The sequence below is a fragment of the Pygoscelis adeliae genome, unplaced genomic scaffold (genome assembly GCF_000699105.1).
Source record: "Pygoscelis adeliae isolate BGI_AS28 unplaced genomic scaffold, ASM69910v1 Scaffold899, whole genome shotgun sequence".
In the NCBI taxonomy this organism is placed as follows: Eukaryota; Metazoa; Chordata; class Aves; order Sphenisciformes; family Spheniscidae; genus Pygoscelis; species Pygoscelis adeliae.
Genome location: NW_008825576.1, coordinates 21,255 through 45,797, shown reverse-complemented (window position 1 = coordinate 45,797; position 24,543 = coordinate 21,255). Strand labels below are relative to the sequence as shown.

Sequence of the window (24,543 nt, the reverse complement as noted above, 5' to 3'; positions counted from 1 at the left end):
GCTGTTAAAATAACTGCCCTAGTTTGGGCTTTGCAGAATTATGGAGGTTACGAAAAGGCTCGTGCTCGTACAAAGGGCGGTTGTTCTTTCCCAGCTCGGCTGTTAACCCAGCCTGGGTGGCCGGAGAGCTCGGCAAGTTAGCGGCCGACCCAAAATCGGGACAGTTTTGCTGCCTTTGACTTCCTCCCCTCTTCCATAAGCATCGTCTTTTCCTGGGCAGAGGGGGAAGGAGAGAGGATTTCGGCTGTGCACTCCCTTCTTCCAGGAGCTTCTTTGGCGTGATTATTACAGCACCTTGCATCCAGAAGGTGGTTCGGATGCTGGCGGGGGCGGTCTCGGTAGCTTGATAACCGCGGGGTCGTTGGGGGTGACGGTAATCCTGGAGCTGTTGGCGTGGCAGCTTCTCCGCGGGGATTTCAGGCCACTTCATAATGTTGCCCTTTCACAACTCTGCATGTTGAGCAACTCCTGAGCTTTTGTGTTGATGTGTTTGGTTTTTTTTTTAACAAAACTAAACCTGAGCATTGAATAGCGACTGACCCAAGGTCGTGCCAACCCCGGGCCGTGCGATGCAATTGTTCCGTGGGCGAACGCTGTCAGCGGCTCCTCTCGAGCCGGCGCTGGGTACGCTTCGGGTGACTGCACGCACCGGCCTGCAGCAGCAGGTAAATGCTTTCCGCAACAAAAGCCAGCGCTCCTGGGAGGCTGGGAACAGGCTGGGAACAGCCTGGGAGTCCTCGCTCAAATCCCCGTGCTAAACACTGCCTCTCTTCTCTTAATTTGCCCCCAGGAAAATGCTACTCTGCGGGCGCAGACGTGCGATTTTGCTGACGTAGAAACCGGTGGTATTTTTCCAGTTGGGATGAGCAGCCAAAATGGAGGAGGGCGCAGGAGCCCTTCCTGGTCGGTTCAGGTGCTAGCCTGCATCCTTAGCTCCCCTCGCCAGCGCCTTTCAGAAGGTCTGGCGCGTCGGGCTGTGTCTCGGGGGGGGGGGGGTTTGTGTGGCACGGAGCGACAAAGCTCGTTGCTGGACGCACAAAGTTGTCCCGTTGCCAAATCCAGCCGGTTTTGCTTCTCCGCCGGGACTGGCCGGTGCAAATGGCATTTCTGTGGCTCCGGCTGCGCGGGTGCAGCCAGCGTTGAACTGCTTGTGCCTAAAACACGCCGTTATTCAGCCTGTTGCCATTTTGCTGGGTTTAGATACTCAGCGTAATTATGTTGAAGAGGTCCTGCTAATTCATGCAAAAATAATTAAAAGCGTAAGTTTGTTCTAAAATAGCTTTCATCTACATAGCTGACCACGCAAACTGCAAGCTCCGCTGCTCCTGGAGGCCTCGGCTTTTTTCTGAGACTGATTTTTTTCCACCTTCTCCCCCCCCAAATTCACCAAAGATTCCTCGGCACTGGTGCTTAACAAGATTTGGTTACGTTTTGGTAAAACATAGAGAAGAGCCTTCTAGGGATGCAAATCAGGGCGAAGCTGATGCTGCTATTTATAATATCGTTAACTAGAAGTAGCTCTTCTAGTAGCACAGCAGCTTTCTTGTGGGCCCCTATTTCAGAGGGACCATCAGGGCGTCAGACCTGGCCGCTCCTTGGCTCTAGAGCCGCTTAATGTCCTTTGAAAGGTGACGTGAAGCTCCGAGACCGAGCGTAGGTCTCCAGCTGGGGTTGTCCTGGCCCGGCAGCGCCGGCTGCTGCTCCGAGCATCCTCCCCAGCTGGGGCTGCTGGAGCTGACGCAGGGAGCCTGCTCGGGGGACCTGCAGGGAGCCGTTGTCCTCTCTGATCTTGGAGCTATCTGGAGCTTTCCTCCCGCCAGCTTTTTGAGGTGCGCGGGGTGTACCTCGTGACTCGTGGCCACGTGAAGATTTTTCTCGCGCGTGCAGCGGTCGGGCTCAGCCCCAAGTTGCGTTTTCATGAGGCAAAAATTAAATATCTCAACCCAGTTAGCTTGAAGGGGCAACCGGTGGGAGTTGCGATGAGATCAGTTCAGTGCCTGCCTCCCGGCTCGGGTTGTGAAAGGTGCTCTTGATGTCTGAGACGTCCCGATCCTCGTGCCGAAGTGTCCCAGCCATCTGGTGACCGATTCCCAGCGGAGAATGCTTGAAGCAATTTGAGAACAGGTCAGATCTCCTCTCCGAAGACACAACGCTTCTCATCCATGCTGCCAGCTTCTTGGAGGACCCGACGCGCTTGTCCTCTACTGCGGTGGAGGTGGTATCTGTCTTGGTGCTGGTATTTCCCTGTCTTCAAGTGTCGGAGCTGCAGCTTACGGCCGTGTTTTCCCACCTGAGGATCTGACGCAGGATCTCCGTGTACCTCCTGCTTGGTCTTCAGTTCTGCCCTTCGCCCACCAAAAACAGATGCGGGGCAGGCAAAACGTTTCTCATCTACCAAACAATCATTCTTCAGCGTGACTGAACCTCAGTAGTTTTTTTTGAGGAGTCAGCTGTGATTTAATCAGGGCGACTGCGGCTCGGAAGCGAGGCGGTCATGCCACGCTGGGCGCTGCTGCGTAGGTGCAAACTTCCGTTTTCTGCACGACGTCGGGTCCGATGTCATTAGCCAGCTGCGGGATGGGACTTCTTCTGGCTGGCTGGCGCTGCCTGGGCTGTGTGTACATCCCTGTGCTTGTGTAGAGACAGACAGACAGACAAATGTGCTTGGGCCCAGCACTGGGAGCTGAGCGCGGACGATTTATAACGCGCAGCTCGGCTACAGATGGAGTGCCTGGCTGGGGAATCGGGATTTCATCCTATCCTCCAAGAGCCCTCTGGACATGGTTCAAGTTTCATTAAATTCTGAGGCAGAGCATCGAAATAACTTTTCTTGGAAGAGGAGAGGGTGCTGTGAAGAGGAATTTTTTTAATTAGAACGTGGCTTTTTTTTAAGTTTTGAGCAACTATAGCTGTAAAGGCGCGATGCTCCCCACTGCAGATATGTAAGACGCTCGCTCCTCACGCCAGTGGGTTCGAACAGCAGTCTCGTAATGACCTAAACGGGGTTTGCATCTGAAATGACCGACAGATGCTGATTATTTTTCCAGCCCGCTCTCCGTAAACTGGGTGGCGAGACTCGGGTGATACCACGCCTCTGTGCCGTCACCTTTTGTTCCCCCGCGGGTACGGGCGATCCGATGCCTGTCTCTTATTTCATGTTTTCTCAGTTGGTGTTGGGTCGCTTCTCTGCCTCCTTTAACCTTCTCTCGTTACCAGGGTGGCACTGGCTGGGTTATCTTTAAAAACAAACAACGAGCGGGATCTAAATTCTGGGGCGAGCGGAGGCGCCGGTGGAGCTCGGCCTCCTGTAGTTCTGTGTTTTGGGGTCTCCGTCCACCACAAACTCCCTCCTGTTTGAGGAATGAGCTTTTCCCCCAGCGGGGGAAACGAACCGTCTGTTCCCCACCCGGCTGCTTATTTTGATAAATGTTTTTAACAACTCAGGGCTGTTGTCCCTGCATCAGATCCGGTGGATGTTTGACTTTGTGAAAACAGGCACATCACAAGAAGAAACTTGATACTCGGGAGACCAGGCTAGTGAAAATCTCTTCCAAACCCCTCTCTTCCCACCATTCCCTCCCCTTCCGAGTCATTTGTTGCTTTCTGATATAACTCCCATTTTAGAGGCCTTGCTTGGCTGTTTCTCTGTTGTCTTCCACCCGTACCAGTATCTGAGCAGGCCAGACGGTGCCTTTTTTATCCCGTATCTCTGAGAGCATCCACTTGTGTGAATCCTGCCCGAGAAGGATGGGTATTAACTGCGTTATTCCATGGCATTCGGAGGATAAAAAAAGCTGCCGTGGAGTGCACCTTCAGGACGACTCTCGCGACAGGTTAGGGAAGACGTTTGCTGCGTTCGTGACGTGCTGCAGCAGTTCTCTGGAAGCTGTTCCTCGTGCTCAAACTTAGGCCTGCACCAAAAAACGTAGGTCTCGAACGTAAGGAGCTGTAGGTGAGGAAGGGGTGCCCGGGAGGCCCCGCCAGGAGAGGTGTGTTCATTTGATCTTCAGCCGAAGGACACACGTCGCGGCAGCGTGTTGCGTATCGGCGGGTGTCTCGAGTCCACGCCGCTCAACAGCAGGCGCAATTAGCTTAAAACACTCCCGGGAGTGTTGTTCAAAGAGCTGCGAAAACAACCGCAAACCAGAAGTCCCGGGCTGGCTCTTCGCTGCGTAGCTTAAAATGCAGCAAAGGGGCCTTTTGCTGAAGAGGACAAGGCGTCGGCAGCTGATTTCGGGAAGGGTTTGAACGCTCTGGTTGGGGAGGGGGGAATTCGGGGGTCCCTCGCTGAGCATTTAGGATACAGGTTGTCGGTGACGGTGCATGTTGTTCCGGCGTCCTGCCACGGTGCTGGCTTCACGGAGGAGAAGGGCACAGCTGGTATTTACAGTTATCACCCCTGGGCCAGTTGGCCTCTTCATGGCGGGAATGAAAGGCTTGGTTCCCACCAGGGAAATGTTTTCTCACGCGGTTGGGTTTGTGGCTGTGAGCAGTTTCAGTGGTGACAACCCTTCCCCGTGCTGGTGGCGGCTGTGCTGCGGAGTCGGGATTAGGTAACGCGGTTGTTAGCGTCCCTCTCCTAAATCGGATTTGAACTTTGATTTGATTCTGGCTGTGGATGAAAATAGTTTTTTGTGCAAGAAATTATTTTGTATCAAAGGTAAAAAGGGACGTTGCCAAAGTTCAGGGTGTTCCCTCACTTTGTGCTGTCACCCAAATACTATTGCGCACCAGCCTTGCTGTTTCTTGAGCGCAGAAGACCGTCCCCTGTACGACCAGCGTCCTGCATTCACCAAAAGACTTGCTTGTGGGGTCACTTCTTTGACGTCTATTGTCTTGCAGGTTTAGAGCAAGGCAGGTGCTCGAGGGATGACGACGGAGGAGCATCAGCAGCTGCAGTCTGTCCACTTCATGGCCACAAGCGGTTGTAAACCAGTGGTCCTCTTACCTAGCTGTGCCTCTGCAGGTTTACACGGTCATTAACATCTAGTGCATCAGCCATGCAAGGAGGGGGGGAAAAAAACCCCACCTGCCTGCCTTCCAAGGCTAGCCTGTTTTTTCCTTTTCCCAGTTTCTATCTTTCATTTTGTCAGGAAAAACTTTCTTAACTACTTCTAATTTTGTAACTGCGTGATTTAGTGCCTATTTCTGCAACTCCTTAAGCAATTTCTCAGTGACGTCGATGGTCACTCAGGATCTGTGTGTGGGTGCCGGCGCGTCAGCAGGCGGCTAGCTCAGCCTTCCTGGTGTTTCCCGGTGGTCGGCAGGACTGGTGCAGAATTCCCGGGGATATCTCAGTCTTCTGAATGGTCGCGGGATGTTTTTAACCGCGCTCCAGCGCGAAGTGGAGCTGGAGCTTTGAACCCAGCGTTTCCCAGTCCCTTGCTGCCGTTAGGCTGCCATGTGGTATACGACGACGTCGGCTTTAAATGCTGCAAATTAAGTCGGTTGATGGTCTCTCCCCATGCTGGCACCGGCTGCTTGGCGCGCTCTCTTCGTTTGATAGATGAGCTTTGGCCTCGGCGCTGCCCTGCATGGAGGCGGTCGCCAGGCCAAGCGCTCAAAGGCTTTCTCTTCGAAGGCACCTGCTAAAAATCTCCGCAGAAGCTTCAAGGCAATCGTTACATGTTCAAAGCCTTTAAATAAAACAAGGCTAATGCCCTAGTAAAGATTCAAGGCAAAAAGAAAAAGGCTTATAAAACGTAACGCTTGGGTGCTCAGGGGTTAATGTTCATCACCGAGGCATTTACATTATGGTTTCAAGTCTTAATTTTTCTGGCTTATACAAACAACATTTTAAGGCGTACTGAATGGCTGAATGATACATGCAAGACTAATTTTTTCCCAGATTTTGTTCGTATGGGGACGTTTTTAGATTCATATGGAAAACAAATGCAATTGCATGCAGCACGACGTGCCTGTGATCTGTTGTGAGCGTGTGAAAGCGAAGTGGAAACGTGCAGCTCCTCGGCGTGTACCGCAGGGCGGTTCGCGGGCTGGGCTGGCCAGAGCCAGCCGGGCACAGCTCTGGCATCGCTCGCCTCCGTGTTGGGGAAGTCTTCCCCGGGGGCTGCTGCTCTTCCTGAGCATCTTCCAGGTACCTTCGGGGGGGGGGGAGAAATTGCGTCAGCTGCAGCCCAGGTAAGCCAGCAGGCCAGGTAGTACGCTGCGTTTCGTTTGAAAGCCTGTTGAAGTGACCCTAGGGCTCGTGTTACTTATGTTTTCAAAATGGCATTCCTTAAAACAACCCTCCGTTTTTATTTCATCCAGAGGCAGCGACAACTTCAAGTGGTTTGTCCTGTAGCATTGGCTCCTCTTGCCTCCAAAGTTAAGCTTTAGTCAGCCCATATGCCCTGTTTTATTTGTAGATGTTGCTTTTTCTGATGTGTAGTTAAAGCCTACGTGTCAGCCTAAGCTGTCCTGGTTCCTGTTGACTTTTCTAACAATAGCTGTATCTTCTGTGGCCCAGTGGTACGACACCGCTCGTTTCTCTCATGTTTTTTCCCCTTTTCCCGATTCCCAGCGCAGCGCTCTCGCTGCGTTTGATTCTCTAGTTTGTTGAACCCCTCTCGGCCTTGTGATATCCAAGAGCTTTCCAGGGGTGCACTGAAATAAAAAAGAAAAACCTTGACAAGGGGAGATGGGGCGAATGTTAGCAGGGATGGCAGCTTGCCCTTGCTTAGAAATACACCTGCGAGAAGGTGGGGATGTCAGGATTTGAATGCGCTACGACGAGGTTAGAAACCAGGAGGATGGAAACGGCGGAGGGGAAGAGGACCTGATAGTTCAGCCTTCCCGAAATGCGGCCGCGCAGGTACACGGGCTGCAGGAGGGTGTGCGGGGTGTCCAGGAGCCTTTCCAGGTGGAATACAAAACAGGAGGGCAGGGTTGTGGAAAACTGTCTTGGGAGCGTGTTTGCGTATAAGGGGAAGTATTCGTGTTCACTTGCTGGGGTGGGGTGTTGAATAAATGTTGACAAAAGGAAACATCTGCTTTATCAGGGAGATATCCGTCGGGGATTATGATGATCTGAACAGCTCCTGCTCCGTGCTCGCAATGGATCCCCCGATGTTTTCGGGTCTGGGCTCCTGACAGCTTTCTCGTGCCGTTGCTTTGGTCCCTTTTTAGTCTGTCAGAGGGAAGATTGTTTGGGTTTTGGGTTTTGCAGGTGGGCTGTAACCGCAGCCAGGCCTTTCGGTGTCACTTCATAGCTGCACCTTAGCACGAAAGGGTCGTGTCGTCTTCCCAGGTCTGTAACTCAGCCCTGCAGCTTCAAGCTCTTCAGGTGAAACGTCTGGGGTTATTCCTGAGCTGTTTAAGAGGGGATATTGGAAACCCTAAGAAATTCCCGTGGATTCCGGAGTTCAGCAAGGGTTGCAGCATCATCCTGCCTCGGGAATGGTCTGGCAAAGTTTCTGCCAAACCCCTGCTGAGATTTTAAAGCCGATATGGGCTGTTGCTGTAGTTACAAGCTGTGCGCGCTCTCCTCTAGAGGCTAGAAATCAGAAACATGTCGGCCTGTTAATTTTTGTCTTCCTTGCTTGTACTCTAATGGATATTCCAGGTGCATCTCTTCGGTGTCTCCAGTAAGAATTTGTTTCAGCAGTGGCCTGGTTTCTTTCACAAACTTTCAGATGCTGCAGGGCTTTTCCCCTTAATTGAGGGGGTGTAAAATTCCTCACCTGAAGTACAGTTTAATGCAGTTTTGATACGGCTTTCGAAAAAAACACTTAAGGTTGCTCGTACCTTCTGAAGCAGTGAACTGGATGCTCGTGTCTGGAAGACGTAGGTAGTCTTTGACCTACCTTCCTTGTTTCCCGAGCGGGGTGAATTAAGAAGTAATGGGTTTAAAAGCAAACATTTTATCCAGAGGGTAGTTGGCGTAGACCTGCAATTCCCAGTCAAGCTGTGTTTTGGAAGCTTGCTTGTTGCTCTCTTCCCTGTAGTTTCCAGCGCGCGGACATGCCGAGTTCCTTGGCTTCCCATCTCCTGCTACAGGAAAGCCTCTGGCTGCCTTAGGGGAAGTGGTTGGATGATAATTTCCCCCCTTTGTATGCACCGCTCTCCTAGGGCCAGCACTAGTGTGGCTTGAAAGCTGCTCAGGTTCCCTCCCCTCTCCCTTCCCCCTCCAGAGGGAAAAGGGATCTGGCCGTGGGACTCCTACAGGGCTTGCCACCCTCTGAGCAGAAGGGAGTTCGGCGCTGTCTGATGGCGCCGAGCTCTCCCTGAAGCGCTTGGGGTGTTATTCAGGTGGTTTGGGGTGAGCTCCAGGGGGGGTTTGCGGGAGCTGCGGTGCCTCCCGGCTCAGGCTGGTTTCTGGAGGGAAGGGTTGCTAGCTGAAGGACGCGTTGAAGAGGAAGGATTTCACTGAATTCTCGCAGAGCGTGCACCGATCAAGTGGGGCAAGCCGCTACGACAAGAAGCAGCAAATGCTTTGTAACAGATTAGCTGTTCTCTGTGTCTAGGGTGTGCGAGCAGAGCTGTGGGATAGGTAGGTTTCTTGCTGCTAATTTGGGAAAAGAGAAGTTAAGACTTCTGAAACAATTTTTCCATGGAGTTACGACATCCCCACTTAGGTCAGCTGCGGTTTCTTGTGACGAAACGTGATCCCTGTGTAGCTGTGCTAATCAGCGCGAAAAGGAAAGGTTTGCTTTTCCTTTTACAGTGAGAAACATCCCGGTAATGCTCTGACTTTCATATTTTTTGAACCCAGTAAGATACAGTGTCATATTTCATGATTTTTGGGCTCTTTTCTAGCTCCCCATCTGGTCCCTGCCTGTGATCCCAGAGGCCGGGTGCTTCTCCTGCGGAGTCCGTAAGAACGTCAATGTAACACTGTCCACTCTCACTCCTCATCTTAATTTCTAACGCAAAGCATCGGTTTTCTGTAGGTTGGAGCAGTGTTTCAGTAGCATTTAAATTCCTACTCTTCCCCCCTCCACACTAAAGGTACTTGACTGAAGGGTTAAGCCACACTGTTAAGTGTAAACACCATGCATCAGGGTAAATGAAGCTGCATGATAGCAGGGAACAAAGGGTGCAGATTAAAAGCTGTTTACCGAGTAGGTCCAGTATGGTTCTCTCTTTGCAAACCCTTTACAGCCACTCCAGTGAGTTGGAAAAAGGAGAACAGCAGCTTGCCTGGTGCGTACATCTGCAAATGTTTAGAGAAGCTTCAAGCGTCAAAGAGCAGCAGTGAGACCTGGAGATGTTGAAGCTAGGGCTGGAAAGTAAGAGTAAAATGCAAATGATCGTGGACCTTGTTTGGGGTGGGGGGTAAGATAAGAGTTAAAAGCAAAGGTACAAAGTGAGAGAGGCCCCTGAAAAAGCCTTATGCTGTGTGGGAGGACGTAGTACAGGTATCTCAGAATAGACCAGGGCAGCGTTAATGCTTTTTTTTTTTTTTCCTGAGCAATTGAGATGAGACGGTGCCTGACGTTGGCCATCTCGTCGGCAAGCAGCTGCCACCCCAGCAGGAGCTCCCAGCAAATGATTACGGAGCTGGAGGGCAGACGTTTTTAAATGACTGTTTAATGAGGTGCCTTGTCTGGATGGCTCTTGCAGGAGCAGAGAGCGAGTCTGGGAGAGGACCTGGAACGTCAGGAAAAACTCCTTTAGGAATAACGTCCCAGAGGAGGTGACTTACTGCTTGGCGGTGCCCCTGTAGCTGTGACTGCCATTAGCGTGTGCTGTAGGAGCCAGTGCTGGGTTGTATGTGGGTAAGAAGAGAGGTTTAGAGGATGTGGGTCGCTATTTCCTACCTCTCCTAGTCCCGTAGAAGTAATAGGGTGAGTAACCAGCCCCCTTTCCTCTGGGAGCGTGGATTGCTGCTCTTTTAAGCTGCCACTGAAGCGTGTGTGGGTTGGAAGTGAGAAGGGAAGGAGTTAACTAAATATGGTTTGAATTAGTGTTGTATAACCAACTTGGCTGTGTTGTCATGGCATAATTGTATCTGATACTGTTTTGTCAGTCAAATGACAGGTAGTACAAGTTCAGCATTGCCTGCTGCAGCAGCAGGTTATTTTAAGATAATCTAAGGAGGAAATGACAGCACATATGAGGACGAGAAATAAAAACCAGAGAGGTTATGTTGAAAAGTCTCTTCTGAATTCCCGCTGTCGGGAATCTGGGCTGAACGCCACTGTTTTGGGACACGGAAGCTTTCAAATCGCAGCGCCTTAATATGGGGAATGTGGAGGATGGCTGTGAAAAGAAAAATGAGGTTTTGCGTTCCTCCCAGGGTGGAAGTGCTGAGTCTATAGAGCGTTGATGTTTTCATATCTGACCACAAATGCTGCCGTGCTGAGTGCCCGAGAAGCCGTAGCAGAAGCACACAGATATCCCCAAGCCCTTCTTGATGCCATCTCTGTTAAAACCCGTGCCAGCCAGAGGAGAGGCGCAGACATCTTGGCAGCTGGGAGAAGAGGCGATAACAAAAGAAAACCCGCCTGCTGAAGGGAAGGATGTTTCCTGCAAGTTGCTGGTTTTAGATGGAGTCTCGCTGTAGCTGGCTGTGGGCTGCAGCGGGGAGCCCTGCCGGCATAGCGTGCTTCAGGCCCCGGGATTTGCTTGGGTGGAAGGTGTTAACTCCAACATCTGAGCAGATTTTGGGGGATTCTGCTTAAAACGTGCTTCCTTTTTTTTCATCCCTGTTAATGCTTCTTGAACGGCTTTGAAGGTGGAATCTAGTTTATGTTGCCTGCTCTACTTGAGGCCGAACCAGCAATAGCTTTCCTTTTAAGCCTTGAGGGAAGGAAGAAAAAAAAAAAAAAAATTGAATTGCCTTATGCTTAGGAATAATTTAAAAGCTGAAATTCTTTGGTTTGCAGACATTTAACTTGGCAGCCTGGAAGTATTTTGTCATGAGAGCCTCTAATCTCCTAACCCTTCAACCTAAACTAATGGCTAATTGATTTAAATTGCACTACATGCCCTATTTGGAAACAGTTTTCCTACTGTGCGGGGCAGCTGTTAGTGTTACAGTCCCTTGAGGGGGATGTGGAGACAGATAAACTCAAGGCGGTATCTGAGCAATCAGCATTTAAAGGTGTCAGTGCTCTTAGATGTGTATCCGGGCCGCGGCACCCCCAGGAGCTGTGCAGGAGAGGCACTGGGTACTCGTTCGTTGAACGCCGGTGTGTTTCTCTTGTTGCCTCTCTCTTCTCTTGTGCAGAACGGGTCCAAAGAAAGAGAAATCCTTGTCCAGCCACCCCACGATGGAGGTACAACCCCATGACACCTGCAAATGGGTATAACGAGTTAAGGAACCGTTTGACTTGAGTTTCCTCTCACTTGGCAGTCTGAGAACCTGCCATGAAAGTGCTTGTCCTACTGTGAAAGCTCTTACTGTGTGAAGAGGCTGATTTGCATCTGCTCTCTTCAGCCACCAAGAACTGCAAAAATATTTGGCCGCTTGTTTTGTTTGAAGCTGTCTAAGTGCAAATAGGAAATGCACCTTCGGCTTGAAAATGACCTTGTCTGTTGTTGGGGAAACTTTCTGTTGTAATTCAATACAGCAGTGGATCCTCAGGAGTCCTCGTCAACATCTGGGAACTGACTGGGATGAACTTGGGAGTGGAAATCCAAGTGCAAGGCTGTAAAGGCTGCGTTGCCCTCCTTCGGTCCTGATTGCCGCCTGCTCTGGGCTCAGGTTGGCACGACGTGTTCACCACTGGTGAATGAGCTGCTTGTATCTGGCTGTTGCCTGACTGTTCAGAAAGCAGCAGTTGTGTTTGCTCCTTCCCAGCCACCGCTGTACCCTGCGCCTAAACGTTCCTGCCATACTTTTAATTCCCCTATCAGCCAAAAGGGTTTTACTAGTGATATTGGGAAGAATCTGAAGGAATGCAAAATAAGCAGGCTAAAAGGTGTACGGAATTCCAAGCAAGGGAATCGTCTGTGCCTATCGCAAAATCAAACCCTACAAAGCGACCTCTTATTTTCAGGGGTTTGATTTCTCGGTTCAGCTGCCCAATTGACCTGAAGTTGTGAGATCAAGAAGAGAATTCTGCTTTTTTAAAAAGCGCTGCTGCTTTCGCACCCTGTTCGTGGTGCTGTTGCTAGGAGCTGGCCTTCCTGAGGCTTCAAGGATGCGAGAATGAAACTGGAATGCAGTGTTGTCCTCTCTGGATGGTGTGAGAGGCTTGGGAAGCTCTCTCCTGGAAGCTGTGCTTCCCGAAGGTAGCATCAGAAAGCTTTTCTGCTTTTTTCCTGGAGAAGTATGCCACAGCCCAGTTTTCACAGCTTGACGTTCCTGAAAGCTGGTCTTTCCCCCCCGCCCCCGTCGGTCTGATAATCTAAAAATGATTTTTCTCTTCCGACAAAGCTCGCCTTGCTTGTAGCAATGCCGTTCTGGGTTAGCACACTGCCGCGTTGCGTAGACTCTGCAGGCTGGGACATCTGGTGCCTTGATGCTAGAAGTGAAGGGGAGCTTGGGTCTCTTAGTCCATCCAGGATCTCTTGAGTCATATATCCAAACCCAGGCAGGCTCAACTTCATTCCTTTGCCTTCAGCAACCCCGGTTCTGCAGCTCAGAGTGAGCCTTTTCGGCTGAGGAGCCCTGAAGCCAGGGGATGGTCCGGCTGGTTTGCCCTGAACGAGCAACCTGGTGTTGCGGTCACACGAGGTAGAGTAATCCGGGACCTGTGCTTCTGCTGACGTACAGTAATGCCGTGCCTGCCTTTCACATGCTTCATGGCCGGGACAGGCAGGCATGCAGGCAGCGCAGCTCAGCTCCTGCTGACTGCAGAGCTCCAGTAAACTGCGGTAACGTGATGGGCTTTGAGACCCGGAGTAGGCGTCTGCTGCACCGAGCTGTGCAAGCGTGTCTGCTGCTGCACGGGTGTGCAAAGGTGGTTTCTGCCTTGTGCCTGTGGGAGGGGGATGCGGTTTGTGAGTACCCTGCGGTTCAAGAGGAAAAAGCTGTGAAAAACAGATTAACTAGCTGTTATTTTGCAGGCAGACAGGGATAACTCAGCCCCCCCAGCTCTGCAGAGGTTTGGGAAGCCAGGGTTTTCTGTCTGTCTTTGGAGGAAGGCTGTTTGCAATGCAGGCATGTCCAAGTGCCACAGCCCGCAGGCCTGATATTTTGACTAGAAATCATCCTGTGGCAAAGGCTCATTTCCAAGCTAAACCTGCGGGTCTCTTTATCCTCAGTTTCCCGGAATAATAATCCCTGTATTGTGGGAAATGATAGAGAATAGAGCTTGTTAATCAATTAAAATTTGCCTTGCGTGTTCTGTGGGTGGATGCGTACGGGTGTGCCCCGGTGAAGATCCCCGAGCTGTCAGGTGGCTGTGGGAACCGGCGTTGGCAGCTGAAGGGTTAGAGCAGGGACCCAGGTCCCTGATCTTCCTGCTGGTGATTCACAGGCACCTTAGCTGCCGCTTCAAGTCTAGGCAGGTATCTTCTTCGAATTTTGCCGGAGCTGTTTAAGAGGTATCTAGCTCAGGAGTGATACCGGTGTGCTTACCACTATGCTGTAGTAATGGATTGTGGGAGCGCACCTAGTCTTTCCACTGTGGAAAAAACGTGTTAGTTCGAATGATCATGGGCAACGTTTGGCTGACTTTGTGCTAAGTGGAGAAGGGAACTTGCAAGGTCCGTTACGGTGTTCCTGCTCTGACATAGGAACGTGTTTCTGGGCTTTAATGTCTTAAGCTGCTTCACCTGGATCTGCAAGAGCAATTTGTGCATGCTTTTGAGCTCTGTTCTGGGTCTACTTCCCTTCCACTGTATAATCACACAAGATTGCTTCCGAATTAGATGTTCCTTGTAAAAATGCTCCGGGATCTGTGATTGCATCCACCTGGTTATTGAAGGCTAATGCTTCTGTCTTGCACGGCTCGGTAACGGTGGGTAGCAGCTGATGACGTCGATGCACTTAGCTGTAGGGTTAGTTGAACTGTAGTTACTGAGCTGGAAGAGAGGAATGGTAGATAGTCTGTTAGATAAGTCCTCGTCCCAGTTTTTCAGAACCAGCCTCCCAGGTGGCTAGCCTCAGTGATCAAGAAGTGTACTCTGGAAATTCAGAAATTCTAAGTTTGTTTTGTGGTTTTTGTTTTGTTTTGTTTTAGCAGATGAATGCATAACGAGTGTCAGCATCTGTAAATAAAGCCCGGGAATGACGTACCTGTGGATGTGCTCTTCAGCGATCCCCCCCCCAAGGGGCCGGGACAGCTGCTCTGGAGCTTTGTTACCAGCAGCAATGCCCAAGGAGTATCTTGCTCCAGACCCCATCAACTTCTGTGTGGGAACTGGGAAGAGTACGTTCCGCTTTCCCTTTTAAGTTCACGTGGTTGCTAACTGGAATTCTTTTTGTGCTTTTTCAGGTGCTGGAGAGTCTGGGAAAAGCACCATTGTGAAGCAGATGAAGTAAGTGAGAGTGCAGGCATGTCAACCGCATTTTTGTGCGAGATGCAATAAGAAATCTGTGGTGCCCTTCTGGTTTGGGAATGACAGCTTTGTGTTCTTCCAGGATTATTCATGAGGATGGCTACTCGGAGGAAGAATGCAAACAATATAAAGTGGTTGTCTACAGCAATACTATCCAGTCCATCATTGCAATCATAAGAGCCATGGGAAGGCTAAAGATAGACTTTGGGGAAGTTGCCAGAGCAGTAAGTATTTCACTTCCCTTAGTCTGAGTCTGTGCTGTGAATTCTGTTAATGAATCCCGGAAATTCAGTCCATTGCACTCACAGTGGAAATATGTTTTGTTACAAGATACAACAGTGAAAGACCTTTCATAATCTGCAATGTGTTACCAGTACAAAGCGTCAAGTGTTTTACTGAGGTTATGGGTAAGAACCTCTAGTAGTTTGAATGCTCAGAAAAATAAATAATCCCATAACCTTTGTCTGGAAGGTAGAAATTGATGTCGGGAAGTCTTGACCCCCGTGGTGGTGGGGAAAGCACAGACCGAATGGGGAGCCAGGGACTCCTGAAAATGTGTAGGAGAAAGGAATTGTGTATATCAGCACAGGGCAGTGGCTGCACAACCTGTGACTCTTGCTGCCTGGCACTAATTCCTCATGCTTACAGTTAATATACGGTAAGTGAAGTAACCTACTCTGTTTCTTTGTGAGGCAACCACAGATATTTTGAACTTAAGATATAAAGCACCCTGGCTGAAGGGCACATCTTCACTTGCATGTTAACCTAGGCTGTTGTTCAGCTGCTGCTCCAAATTCTCCCTGGCGTTCCCTTCTACCTTTCCTCTGTGCTTGTCGAAGCCGAGCGGTGATCTCAGCCTAGGTAATGCAGCTGGAAGGAGGAAGATGTTAAAATCCAAGTTCCTTTCTCAGTTGACCTGCTCAGGCTTAGCTGGCTTCACAAAAGCAGAACGAGAGCCGAGTGCCAAGAACTTTCTCGTGTCCCAATCCACCCTGAAGGGCAAACAACTTGCCACGCTTGCCTAGGAAAAGACCACGGGTAACCAAATCGACTGTCTCGCAGCAAACCACAGCAGTGACCCGTCAGCATAGCACCATACCCGTAAGTGCTGTACCTGCGAAGACGCATAACCGAGGTCCACCTCTGTGTTGTGGCGGTTCAGACCCTGATTAAGTTAATTTAGGTGCCCGTTGCTTGTTCTAGGGAGGTACCCTTTGGAGTAGCGTATGGACTTGACTCTCGCCTGAGCTTAGGTTTAGGGCTCAAGTGAGAGGAGCCGATGTTAGGAGGAGACAGTCTGAAGTTGAGAACTTGCTGGGACACTGAAAGGTCCCTTACGTCTCCCGAAAGGAAGCCGGCAGGTCTGATCGCTGTAGAAATAAACATCGGTGTGGGATGTAGGTCAGCCTGATTTCACTTTCTAAATCTGCTTGTTAACTTGTAGAAGAGTGAGGTCCTGCGCTAAGACTTCTGAGAAGAATTTGTCACGCTCTAGGGCAATCACTCAAATCCTGATCAGTCCATCCCATCTCCTGATGAAATGCTTTATTAAGAAATTGGTCTCCCTTACTTCTGACAGCTATTGCAGCAAATTGCAAGTCCTCAAAGCTTTAAACCTAGAATCATCCTAAAACCTGCTTTTGATACTGAATTTTCCCTTGTTGCCATACTGTACCACACTATAATAAAGGTTTTCCAGTTTAAAAACTATTATTTATCGTTCATTAGTCTATAGTAGCACATTGACGTTCTTACCTTTCCTTTGAAACGCTGCGCCAGGTTACTGAAACTTCACGTTCCGGATGTGAACGCTGCCTGTCGCTTTGGAGCGGTGATCCCTGCAGCGGTGGCACGACAGAAGCGTTGTTTGCCACCCGTGATCAGCGCGTCTCGCCCCACGGGCTGGAGCTTCTTGCCCAGAATTTGCCTTTCTGACTGCAGGAGAAAAATAACTTGGCGATTTGGGGGAGAAGACCGGATAGACAGCATGAGAGCGGGGACCGTGATTCCTTAGAGCAGTTGCTGCAGCCCCTAGGATTGTTACTGATGTTAAGCCTCGCTGTCATTTGTAAAGGCATAAATGGGTGTAGATCCTAACTTGTTTTCATTTCCCCTCTTCCTGCAGGACGATGCCCGTCAGTTGTTTGTATTAGCTGGAAGCGCAGAGGAAGGCGTGATGACCGCCGAGCTAGCTGGCGTGATTAAGCGGTTGTGGAGAGATGCTGGGGTTCAGGCCTGCTTCAGCAGATCGAGAGAATATCAGCTTAACGACTCTGCATCATAGTAAGAAACCGTTAGCAGCTTCTGGGCCCTTCACAGCAAACCAAACGGTGTTCAAGAAGGGCCGGCGTGACTGAAAGCGGGCTGGTAGTTGGGCCCCCTTCCGAGGGGGCGGGCAGGAACCCTAGTCTAACTGGTTTACACGGGGTTGGGCTCACAAGGTGACTTTGGTGCGTTAAGCTCATCAAAGTCAGTTTTACTGTTTGTCTTCCCCATGTGTAGCATCGGAAAAAAACCCGCATTCCTTGTTTTGTGCCTAGGTGAATTTGCCAGTCTGGTTTTAGTGGAAGAATAACTTACCGGCTTGCGTTAAGATGGCTTGTTGCAGCGGGTGATCAGCTATGTCACCTTCGTTATCCCTGCAGAAAGGAGTAACACCTCCTGAAACCGAGCTCCCGATGAAACTGCCAAATTTGTGATGAGCAGCAATTTCCAATAGTGGGATCTCCTGATACTGGCAGATCAATGTTCACGTAGTTGTTCTCCTTAGCAGCTCTCGCTACACTTCTGTTCCTGTGCCTGACACCGCACGGGCAGCGCTGCAGGCTAGCTATAAACCTGCTTATCCTTCTGTTTCTGAAATGCACGCGATTGCTTAACAGTCGGAAAGCTGCGACTAGATACGTAGCGTGGAGCGCTGTAGGCGGCTGCTGGCTGGTTAACGAGAGTTTTGACTAGATGCCTCTTCTATTTCAAAGTTAGTGCAGGGAGGGGGAAACGATTTCGTTTAATGAGCAAAACAGTTGTTGCCTTCTTTTTTTTTCCCCTTTTTAAAAAGTCGTGTGCTTGGTCTCTCTAGCACAAATATTTGAAACTCTGAAAGGATGATTTGGGGGTTAAGTGTGCCTCCTGATGTCCAGCTGAAAACTTGTCTCAATTTAGCCAAGTTCTAAGCCTTCGAAAAATTAGTTTGGAAGTGCTTTATAGAGAAGCTTCCGATGTGTCACAGCTCGGTTGCCTGCAGGCTCTGTCTGCGCACAGCGTATTTTAGCTCGAAAATAAGGAAGAATTTCTCTAAATTTGTAACACCTTGGCAGGCTATCATGGGCTTAGATCAAGGTAAGTGAGTTGACAAGAGGCGGCTTTCTCAGATTCGTGTGTGCCTTTACGGCATGCAAGGAGGAAACTTCAGATTCAAAGGGAGAACAGAAGGATAGATGAGGAGGGGGATGAATGAGGGAATAACTTAATGAAAAGATGCGGAGAAGAGAAGGAAAGCTTAAGGACTTCTTGAGCAGAGGATCTAGGGCAGAAAGTGTAAGTGGTTGAGTGGAGCTTAAGGAGGAAGCTGAAGATGGGGAACCTTGGCTTTGTGGTCTTGATGGTCAGCTTTGAAAGAGCAGGAGAATGAAGGCAGGCTGGAGAAAACAGGGTAGAAACGGGTCAGAAACAGCAGACTGGGGAGAGAGGGCGTAAGCCTGCTTAGAGGTGCCCAGCTGTGATCTGACTGCCTTCCAGAGACTGGATTTTCACAGAATCATAGAATAGTTTGGGTTGGAGGGAACCTCTAAAGGTCATCTAGTCCAACCCCCCGGCCGTGGGCAGGGACATCTTCAACTGGATCAGGTTGCTCAGAGCCCCGTCCAGCCTGACCTGGAATGTTTCCAGGGATGGGGCACCCACCACCTCTCTGGGCAACCTGGGCCAGTGCTTCACCACCCTCAGCGTAAAAAATTCTTCCTTATATCTAGTCTAAATCTCCCCCCCTTTAGTTTAAAGCCATTCCCCCTTGTCCTGCCGCAACAGGCCCTGCTGAAAAGTCTGCCGCCATCTTTTTTTATAAGCCCCCTTTAAGTACTGACAGGAGGGTTATTCCTGTTCCCGAATATCTGCAACCCCCTCGTGTCCAGTTTCTGGTGCTGGTACGTGTAGGCACAGCTCCTCTGACGAATTGCTCTCGTGGGCGGTGTCAGATCTGCGCGGCAGAGAGATTTCAGCCCGAGGATGACCCACGTGGCGTTTTTCCGATAAGCGCATCAGAGAATTTTAGCTTCCTGTCCTAAGACCGCAGGAAGTTGCACTAAAGCAGCGTTATTCTGCCTCGGTAGCCAAGCAGCTCAGCAGTTAGGAAACGCTGCGGGTGGGTTCCTTTAGCGCAGAGCACGAGCACGCAGTTAAAAACGTGTTTTCTCCTGCAGGACCCCCGTCTCGCCAGCGTGCAGAACGAGCTGGCCAGATGAGCGTTCAGTCAGCATTTTTCCTCTCCGCTCGACGCGTGGCTCCTGACCCGCCTTATCTTCTGGTGTGACCCAATTAGTTCCCTTGGCCACGCTTAAAGGATGGGTGTCTTGCAATCCCTTTTTGTGGTGGTGGTCACGTAGGTACTCGCTTTTGTGCGCAGTTCTCTTGGGGGAATTTCACTTCCCCGCTCCTTTCAATATCTCCTGCAAATGGGACTGAAACTTCAGGGTTAGTAGCCTTTAAATACGTGCCCCATTTCAGATGACTGGCTTTCCAGCTGAAATTCAGTGTTGCATTGTGTTTCAAGCCCGGTTCTGGCTGCCCGGGTGCTGTTCCTCGCTTCACATCAGACCTCGGGGCCTCTGCTGAGACACCCAGAATGGAGCGGGGAGGGGGGGGAAGAGGAACATACGAGTGATTGCTCGTGCAAATTAGGTGGCATCGAGAACAAGAGCGCTGTGGCAGAGAGCCAAGGGTTTTCAGGGCAGCACCGAAATGTTCCGCACTTCCCCTTGCGCGGGCAGGGATCCTTCCCATCGGAGAGCTGCCCCGGCAGGCGGGAGGCCGTGTGGGAGGAGAGGAGGCAACCATAATAACGGTGTGTGTCGTAATCCGTGCGCCACGGGTGGGGGTGAGCTCCCAAAGATAACCGCCTGTGATGCTCGTCCGAATGATCTGTCCTGGAATCATAGCAGTTTGCAATTTTTCTTATTTTTTTGAAGAACAGTCGAGTAACTCTCGGTCTAAACTGTGGATGTTCAAGCGCTGGTGTAAACGCTCGGTGTCTTCTCCACGTACCACCTGATAACGTCCCTCTGGCAACTGCCCTGCTCTTTTGGTGTGATATTTCAAACACCTATATTTTTACTTGCCTCGCTGCAACTCCCCGTTTTTCTTTACCTATGACGTGAGCAAATGGCTCTGTCGCTCACCGCTCCCGTCTCGAGTCAATGCCGCGGAGAAGCGTTTCAGACCCGTGTGCGCAATTCTTGCTGTAATAGCTACAAAGAACAAAAACCTGTCTGGTGGTGCAGCAGTGTGGATGCTAAGGCTTATTGCTGTCTTGCACGTCTTCAGGTACCTCCGTCTGGTACTTGGAAATGTCGGCAAGCAGGTAACGCTTGAAAATATTTTAGTTGCTGGTTTCGCTACTTCTTCCGAAGTTCACGCAGACACCAGACTGCGGATACTGTAGGTAATTATCTGCGGTCTCTCAGGCAATTAGCATAGTTTCTGATCAACCGTTCTCTATTCTGGCATAGCTTGGTTTGTTCCCAAGTGGCAGTTTTGGCCTGAATTCCCTGACATGATGCTGGATATAACCTAGATTATCTCTACGTGGTTTTTTTTTCCTCCTCTTTGCTTTCAAGCCCTAGCTTGCAGGGCATTGTCCTGCCGTCTGTATCCTGATGCTTTCTTGCGATTCCCCTCGAGTAGCACTGCCTTGGGACCGCAGCTCAAGCTTTGGAAGCGAGCCTTTTCATCTGTGGGCCTGTGCTGCAGACTGTGGGTCTGTCTTAGCTGGCCCAAATGAGCGTTCGAGTTGATAAAGGTAATGCACAAGGTTCCCTTTTCCTGGAGATCCCGCTCTGTTACCTGGTTTTCTGCTTTGCTTAATCTGCCAAAATCCAGCTGAACACGGGGGGGAAAGAGGAGGCAGGCTTCGGTGAAAGAAATGTATTTCTTAAATATAGGTTTCACCAGGTCTTCACCTGTTTTCTTCTTGCTGCAGGAAGACTTGGCTAGAGACGACTAATTCTGTATGAGCTGTCAAGCTATGTAGGAAGGACACTGTTTGCATTTTCAGACTGGCGCAGGTGCTTGTGATAATGTTTCTTGAAAGCTTGGTGTTTGGTGGCTGCAAATACCGACCCACCTGGGTACCAAACCTGCATCTTTCTGCCCTCTTGTCTCCTCTCCCTGGCAAAGGATGGCTTTTGTTTGCTGCTCTGCCTTCGGGCGCGATGGTGACAGCCCCTCCTTCCCTCCCTCCCGTAGCTCGGGCTGCGGATAGCCTTTCATAATAAATGCTTTGTATGACTCTTTCGGAGCTTTTGGAGCCATTTTTGGCCTTGAAAGCATTCTTTCCAGCGTTAAAGGGAAACATGACTGAATTGTTAGGAAAATACCATTCCAGGGTTCATGTGAGCGTGTGGAGGAGGGGAACTGTGTTATCTTCACCAGCTGAAAGCTGTCCACTTCAGAACACCCCGCTGCCGCGGTCGGTGTTTCTTAGAGCAGTGTGAGATGGGACGACACTGAAGCTGGCAGGTTTTCTGATCGGACTGGAACTACAGATCCTTGCCCACGCAGGTGCTGAACCCGTGCCAGCCTGGCACAGGATGTCCTGGGAAGGCTTGGAGGGCCGCTAGGACCAATGTGAGTTACGCTGTAGGCTTTTGGTCAGCTTTTTTTTTTTTTTGTACTCGAGCCCTCATTTTTAAGGGTGAAAAGAGAAGGGAAACAAACCAAAACTGTCTTTTTGCAAGCTTGTATTTGCAAGGTGGTGTTGAAGCATGAGAAACAGTTGGCTCTGTAAACACAAGGATCCGAGGTGGGGAACAAGTGTTGCAACCTCAGCGTATGAAGGGAGCCTGGTGGCGAAGGAGACTGTGAAAGGGGATTCAAACTGCGTGGGATGTAGAAAGATTCAGTAAAGTATATGTTTTCGGTTCCCGAAACAATATTTGTGAGGAACATCTTTAAACAAGATGTTTAAAGCTGTGGGTTATGAGTCGCTCGAAACCCATGAGTCTCAGACCGTGCTTTTTCCAGTTTTTTTTTTCCAAGTTCTGCTAAATCTGTATGTGGTAGAGGGAAACAAGTGGCAGTCTGCACAAGCTGGGCACCCAACAGCCTGGTTTTGTTGGGTGGGCACGGCTCTGCCCGCGAAGTCACCTGCCTTCGGCAAGGCGAGGACGGCTGGAGGAGGCTGTGTGCAGATGCGCTTGGGCGGCTCTTCTGCTACCGAGAAATCCCCTGTGCTGGATCTTCTGACCGCTTAGGTATTTCCATGGGATCTGGTATTTATTTGCCCTTTGAGTCTCTCTGGAATTAGTCTGGCAAAGCTTATTTTTTTTTTTTAAGGCAGCTTGCAGATAGAGCACTGCTTAATCTGATACACCTTGCTCCCCTGATAGACGTGCAGTTCATTTGGTGGGAGTTGCCTGACTCCATTCACTCCTCACTGGCTGCCTAAAAAGCCTTAAGCAGGAATTATACCAGTTTCACTGCCCAAACTTCTGGTGCTGAAAGCTGGCAATTAGGAGCAGATGCTTTAGAGCTTCAGCTTGCACATTTATCACTTCAGTGATGCAGGGCAGCTGTGTGACCTGTATCGAAGCCAAGCTGTTAGGAGTTGCTGGGTCAGTTCTTAGGTAGCACTTCCATCAGCTTTTGAACCACCGTGTCCCAGCTAAACTCATACTGGCGGGGAAGAGAGGGGGGATAAAAAATCTGGGCATGTTATTTCCTCAGCAGAAATATTTCTTAACAGAAGCCTAATGAAGGTAAGTACCTTCCAAATTCTGTTTTACTAAGCGGAAACTAAAGCCAATCCCAAGTGTGAGTTTTGGGTGCTGCGTTTCTGGTCAAAGAGCAGTTTACAAACCTGTCATCCCACTGAACATGAGAGAGGAATGAGAGGAGCTGGCCCTTTCTGGGCGAAAACCGCTTGCAGATACCAGCTCTTTGAGAAAAGCCCCGCGGCGCCGGGCGAGCACGGGCAGGAGGTTGGCAGGTAGGCTGGATTCTTCTGGGCTTCGGAAAATAGGTCAGTGCTCGGCAAATATGCCGGCAGTCCTGGCGAGAGGAGATGCTGAAGGTGACGGAGGAGGGAGATGTCGCTCAGTACGTCGCCTGCTTGGTGACGAAGGCGCGTGGAAATTTGGAGCTCCTGGCACAGCTTTCAGGCGCACGGGAAGGAGCGGTCCCTGGCTGACAACGGATCTGTGGTAATGCTTGGCTGGGAGGGCAGGGTTTATTACACCGGCGTAGAGCCGTTGTGCCACTAAAATCTCAACAGTTGCACGGTACTGTATTGGTTAAAAACCGCTCCTGATAAAGACAGGGGTGTAGCTGTCGGGGATAACGCTGCTGGCAGCTGCACACGAAGGTGGCTGAACGCTTGCCTCCGGTTCCTTCCCAACGGAGCTGGGGCAATCCTTGTCTCCGTTGCGGAAGCAGGAGGCCGTCGCCTTCCCCTTAACAGGAAAAATGAGCTCAGAGGTGTCGCTGGCTGGAGCGGGACTTCTGACGCTGCTGGAAATGATGTATACCTCTTCCTTACGTGCCTGAGAGCCAAACTTCAAAGGGAATCTGCTGTAGTTGGAAACAGTTTGGGTCTCGATGGGCGCGTTGCCGCAGAGAAACGGCCTCCTCCGACGGCCGTGCCGTTGGGGAGCTGGATGCGTTGTGCGTTAGTTTGCTCTTGCTGAAGGAGGTGAATGAATCTGCCTGTTTTGGGGGTAGTTCTTGATGCTTAATTCTTTCCTCCTGGTTCATTTGATGTATCCTTGCCCTTTAAAAGCGAGCCACTGGATTTATTGCCTTGTGCTTTGATGCGAAAGACCTTGATTACTTTGAGTTGCCCCAAGAGATACCAGTCTTGGCATGGCTTCTGCATCAGCAGTACTTCTTGTGCTAGCTTCTTATCAGGCTTCACTCCCCAGCTAGCTGAGCCCTACCCAGCACATGCTGCAAGGTCGTATGGGGAGGGGTTAAAAAGGAAAAAAAAAACCAACAAAATCAACCCTGGGGTAGACCCAAGAGGATTTGTTTGCTGCATGGTCGAGGTCTGTACTATGTGAAGATGATGAATAAATTCCGTGATGACTTTCTCCTGCAGTTTATAAAAGATTCATGGCGAGCAAGCAGACTAAAAAAGGCGTTGTGTTGTCTCTTCTGGTTTAGTTACCTAAATGACTTGGATAGAATATCCCAGCCGACCTATATTCCGACTCAGCAGGATGTTCTGCGGACCAGAGTTAAAACTACAGGCATCGTGGAAACTCACTTCACCTTCAAGGACCTGTACTTCAAGTAAGTGAAGGGCAGCGCTCGTCCCTGTGGACCGCGGTGATTTCTTCAGTGCGTGGTGGTGGTAGGTCCCACACCTGCGCTGCAAAACATCTTGCCCTGTTTTAACAGTCCTCCTTTGCCTCTGTTACACTCCCTCTCTACTGGCATTGCTCACTGGAGATACCGGTTTGACTTTTATTTGCCTTCTTCTGTTCTTTTCAGCTGCTTTTATGTTGGAATCGCAGACACAGGTACTGCTGCCTGCTTACAGGATCCAAAAAAACCCCCCAAAACCAACCCCCAAAATACTAAAAGGACACTGACTCCTGGATTTTGAGTTTGAATTTAACCCCTTCCTTTGAAGCGGGAGATGAGCGCCCTCCCCGCAGTCGGTCTTGGCTCTGGGCTGCATGGTGTTCTCCGCAAAGCTGTAGGTGACTGTGCTGACTGACACTTTCTGCGGAGCAGGAACGGGGCGTGCAGAAAGCGTGCTGGGGACTGGCTGCCTTTGCGCGACACTGCAGAGGATGGGACTCGCCTGTCCTCTCTGCCTTCTAAATTCAGTCCCTGCAGGGCTTGGGTATCGAGCCTGGTCTTGGCAGTGTCCCTTTACGTATCACTAATCGAGCTCCCTCTAACCTCCGTAGCGGCTGCTAGCCTGCGGTTCAG

General features: G+C 50.4%; 1 protein-coding gene across 1 annotated transcript in view; it reads left to right on the top strand.

Moving 5' to 3' along the window:
* Nucleotides 1-12,512: 12,512 nt before the first annotated feature.
* The window catches only part of LOC103924081 (guanine nucleotide-binding protein G(k) subunit alpha-like), a gene marked incomplete at its 5' end in the record, with an annotated part of 30,225 nt that continues 18,194 nt past the window's right edge, over nucleotides 12,513-24,543 (top strand). Inside the window, 5 exons of the mRNA XM_009332544.1 lie at nucleotides 12,513-12,625; nucleotides 14,331-14,373; nucleotides 14,477-14,618; nucleotides 16,520-16,677; nucleotides 23,767-23,895. Of these exons, the coding sequence (XP_009330819.1) occupies nucleotides 12,513-12,625; nucleotides 14,331-14,373; nucleotides 14,477-14,618; nucleotides 16,520-16,677; nucleotides 23,767-23,895 (585 nt within the window). The remainder of the gene's footprint in view (nucleotides 12,626-14,330; nucleotides 14,374-14,476; nucleotides 14,619-16,519; nucleotides 16,678-23,766; nucleotides 23,896-24,543) is intronic.